The sequence below is a fragment of the Macrobrachium rosenbergii genome, chromosome 46, assembly GCF_040412425.1.
Source record: "Macrobrachium rosenbergii isolate ZJJX-2024 chromosome 46, ASM4041242v1, whole genome shotgun sequence".
NCBI lineage: Eukaryota > Metazoa > Arthropoda > Malacostraca > Decapoda > Palaemonidae > Macrobrachium > Macrobrachium rosenbergii.
In genome coordinates, this window is record NC_089786.1 from 19,689,846 (window position 1) to 19,694,002 (window position 4,157).

At 42.7% G+C, this 4,157-nt stretch overlaps 1 protein-coding gene across 1 annotated transcript; it reads right to left on the reverse strand.

The window, feature by feature from the left end:
• Positions 1-2,306: 2,306 nt before the first annotated feature.
• Positions 2,307-3,726, reverse strand: LOC136830059 (glycine-rich protein 3-like). Its single transcript, XM_067089265.1, has 2 exons — positions 3,693-3,726; positions 2,307-2,696 (listed from the first exon to the last, which is right to left on the reverse strand). The coding sequence occupies exons 1-2, from the start codon at positions 3,693-3,695 to the stop codon at positions 2,370-2,372; spliced, it is 330 nt and encodes a 109-aa protein (XP_066945366.1). The 5' UTR covers positions 3,696-3,726; the 3' UTR covers positions 2,307-2,369.
• Positions 3,727-4,157: the final 431 nt, after the last annotated feature.

A 4,157-nucleotide genomic window follows, 5' to 3' on the forward strand; every position in this document is an offset into this window, starting at 1 on the left:
AAAGCACTTTTCTCCGCTGAGGGGGCAGGCATCCAAAGCGGATCCTGAGGAGGTAAAGCAGGTGCAGAGTTCAGTTCTTGACACAGGAGGATCAAAATAAATCCCTTCTCCTCGAATGCCCTGTCACACCCTCGCCTTGTCCTTGTATGCAGTCATGCTCTTGTTGTAAAAAAATTCCGCCTCCTGCTCCAACCACTCCCCCACCAGCCTCTCATTTTCGTCTGAGAGGATGACAGAGGGATTTTTCTTGTGGCACACCTTTACTGCAGCCCTAGGGGTGGTGCCGTCAGCAGCTTCCTCATTGACGTTGTCATCGGCGTCATCATCGTCGTCCAGGGCGACATCCTCATCGTTGAGAATGCTGCTGTCGCTGGCCATGTCCACCTCGTTGGCCTCATCGAGGTGTATCACCACATCCTCCTCCTCCACGGTCCTGCAGGGTGCCTGTAGCAGCTGGTCTCCTTGTAGAGGAAGTCTCGGCTCCTGACTGGGATGATGGAGGTTTGTATTCCCTTCCACTGTCTTTTGCTGTTTTCTTTTGGCATTGTAGTATAAACAAGGCTACTGGCGAAGGCGCTGGAGGGGCGAGAGACAGTGTTGCCGCTGCCTGTCCAGGAGAGGAACCGGCATCCACGCTGCAAGTCATTTTATACACCCAACGCAGCACTGCCTCTCATCGTCAATGGTCCCAGAGGAGAGGCGCTGTTTCATCGTCTGCTCCTAACCAGTCGTGAGGACCCACATGGTACTTGGCGGGAATGGAAGAACAGCATGGGACCTCACATCACTGTCCCGCAGGCATGCCAACCACACTACAATTGCACCACGCTGTGCATGTGAAGCCACGTACAATGACGGTTGGGGTGAGCAGACACGAACCTTTTGAACATATCGAAATTTATGCGGCCCCCACGCATGCTGGGCTGGTGCGTAGCATCCTCCCGACTCCGCCCCAGAACGTTTTCATAGTACTTATGTAAGCAGTTGCCAACTACAGTTTCTGTTCATGCGTGGACATGCATGAGTTGATAGGTGAACGTGTGAACGGGGCTTAAACGTCATCTTCCAGTCGTGTGATAGCATTTCTATGTTGGCCAAATCTTCCTTTCCTCCATGTACTTGTCAAACATACAAAGTTTCTAAGAAGCCTTTCCAGAATAAGAGCCGTTGCATTGTTACCAATAAAATATCCGAGGTTCTGGATAACATTTCCATTGACAAAAGATATCACTGATCCAGGACAGATCATGGACCTACTGTATACAAGACTATATACCACTCGACTATGAAGGATGCTGTGTATATAACATAGTTACTTTTTACCTTCGTAAACTCGTGTTGCATAACTTGAATAATTGCTTTACATGTCTCTGGGATTATATGCCCCAAGGAATGACTAGTGGTGCCGAAGATCGAAATGTGATATTACTTTTATTCTATTACCTCCCGCCAACAACCTCTCGTACAGTGATATTGGCTGTCTCGTACAAGCGTGCTTTTTATTGTTGATAGAGGAGACCATATATAATTTCCATGTTGGTCGCCTCATCCATTCTCAGATAATTAAATCAGTCACCAGGGTAAAGTTTCAATTCATTAATAAACAATCGTGAGATAATTCATTTCTCTTCTCCAACCATAGTTTAATCCAGGTTCTCCTTTTTCACTTGGGTTTTCCAATTTCTGCTGCAAGAGCGCAGTCTATATTTAGCTTCATCACTGAGCGCAGCTGACACGTCTTCACTCTACCAGGTTTCCGGCCGGCAAACTGAAGTGAATCCGAACGTCTATGGGCAACGCAGATACCGGAGTTAGAATGGAACCTGATCTGCCGGTCGTATCGTCCAGGGGGCCCTCAGCTAGATCAGAAATGTACTAGAATATGATATTACTTTTATTCTATTACCTCCCGTCCTTCTACAAGCAGAATTGTCTCTTTCCAAGGAGATAGCCATCGTTATTTTGCTTGTCCATTCTTATTTCTTTCGTCCAAATAATGGAAGTTGGTTGTCTCGACTGGACGTTTTGAGCTAGTTCAACAATCATATCTTTATCGTAGAAGTTACGAAGCCCCAGATGTCTCCTGATAAGTATCATTTCTTCAGTAGAAAATGAAATGCTATTTAGAAGCAGCGAGGTGTTAAGTGTTATACAAAACTGGCATTATGCCAGAACAAACTCTCCTTTTTTAGGGCAGTTTTTAATTAAGGATGTAAGAAAAAGGAACATTGAAAATCGTTAAATATTTATTCTACAAAATAAGAATACACTTTCAGCTCCTATTGTTCATGACAACTGTAATTATGGCCATAACTTTAATGAGAGACTGCATGGCCACCGTTGTGTCCGTTAATGCTACAGCCACCAACTTAGTGGCCGTATCCTCCATGGCCAGCGTTTCCGTAGCCACCACTGCCATGACCTCCGTGGACACCGGCGTTTCCTAGGCCACCGAAGCTGTATCCTCCCTTAGTCCTCAGGACGAAGTTGGCTGTGGAGTAACCTCCGTCGACTAAGGTTCCTTTGCCATAGCCATCATTGCCGTAGCCATCTTTGCCGTAGCCATCGTTCTTGTAGTAGACGTGGTGGATCTTGATGGTGTTGTCTTGGGGGTAGGAGTTGGCTGGCCCGTAGGAGTCCGACGAAAAGGCAGAGCAGACGGCAGCCAAGAGGACGACAAGAGCCAGAGCGAACTTCTGGAATTTGGAAAGGGTCAAAATTAATTTTTGAATTTCGTTAATTTGGCAGATAATTTGTGAAACTTTAAAAGATTCAATGAACAACTGAAATATAGAAAATAATCAAATATATTCTGGAATTATGAAAATATTTAATACATTCAACGAATTGAAAAACAATGTTCCTAAATTTGAAAGAATGTCAAATAAATTGATGGAATACATAAACTTGTCAAATAGACTTTATAAACTTGTTAATTGGACATTAATTTCTGAAGTTCTGGGGGAAGTCCAGTTTAAAAATTTCATTCAGGAAAACAGTTACATGGATTCTAGCATTTGGAAAACAGGCACATGAATTCTGGATTTGGTAAAGGGGTCTGACAATTCCTGAAATCATGAAGTATGTCAAATAAATTTCGGGATTCGAAAAAATCATTCAAGGCAAAACTCGCAGTTAAAAGGCTCGTTATTTTTAGAGATGAATAAATAATGACTCTTAAATGTTTAGACATTCTTAAGATATGGAATCATTAGAGTAAAGTTCTGCATTACTGAATTTGTTTTGTTTATCATAACTGTGAAATTGATCGAATACTTATATCAGACCGCAGTGCATAAATTGTTTTATTGCAAAAATGCATACGTTGTAAAGAAAACCCTTAAGGTGTTAACGTTTCCAGTCACAGAAAACCCCTGAATGCTAACGATAGTTCAAGGGCTCGTTCAAATATTTCATTTCTAAAAAGACTATCTCTCTACTAGCGACCACAGACAGTGGGAGGTGTTCTTGTTTACCATTTCCCCACCGCCTGTCTGTTACTAATCCTCTCTTTTCTCGAGAGAAATCAAGCCATAACTTAAGTGCCTTTCCTCGAACCTCTTCTTTCCCTCTATCCGCAAATTTTAGAACAGCCTCCTGCTTCCGTTTCTCTCTCCTTATTCGTATAACCTAAGTAAGAAAAGGTAGTGGTTGCCTGTCCCATCGCCCTTTTCATTCAGAGCAAAACTTACCATCGTGTATGATTTGCTGTGATGTCTTCTTTGACAGTGAGCAAGCAAGTAAGATGCTTTATTTTCCAGCAGAATCTGTATATATAGCGAACCGTAGGCCAACTCGTCGGCCACGCCTACACTGCGGGCGACCTCAAGGACTTTCGGAGATATTTTTAATATGCCAGAGTTTGTTCGGGTCACCCATATTTCTAGATTCTGCTGAGTGTTTGTTTTAGATTTCTGTCTTCTGCATTTTACTTCTGTTTTCTTAGTAATCCGTTTCCTTTCTTTTCTCGCATTTCAATTGCTTTCTAATTTCTTACGCAGCAGTGCTCCCACGTTACGAACAATGATATTATGAAGAAAATTATTTACACATACAGCCTCTGTACTTTCATTCATCTTCATTTCATATTAATTGTTCTCTTATCTTCTCAGTTTTCAACATCCGGTACAAATGCAATAGTCAAATTCATAATCGAA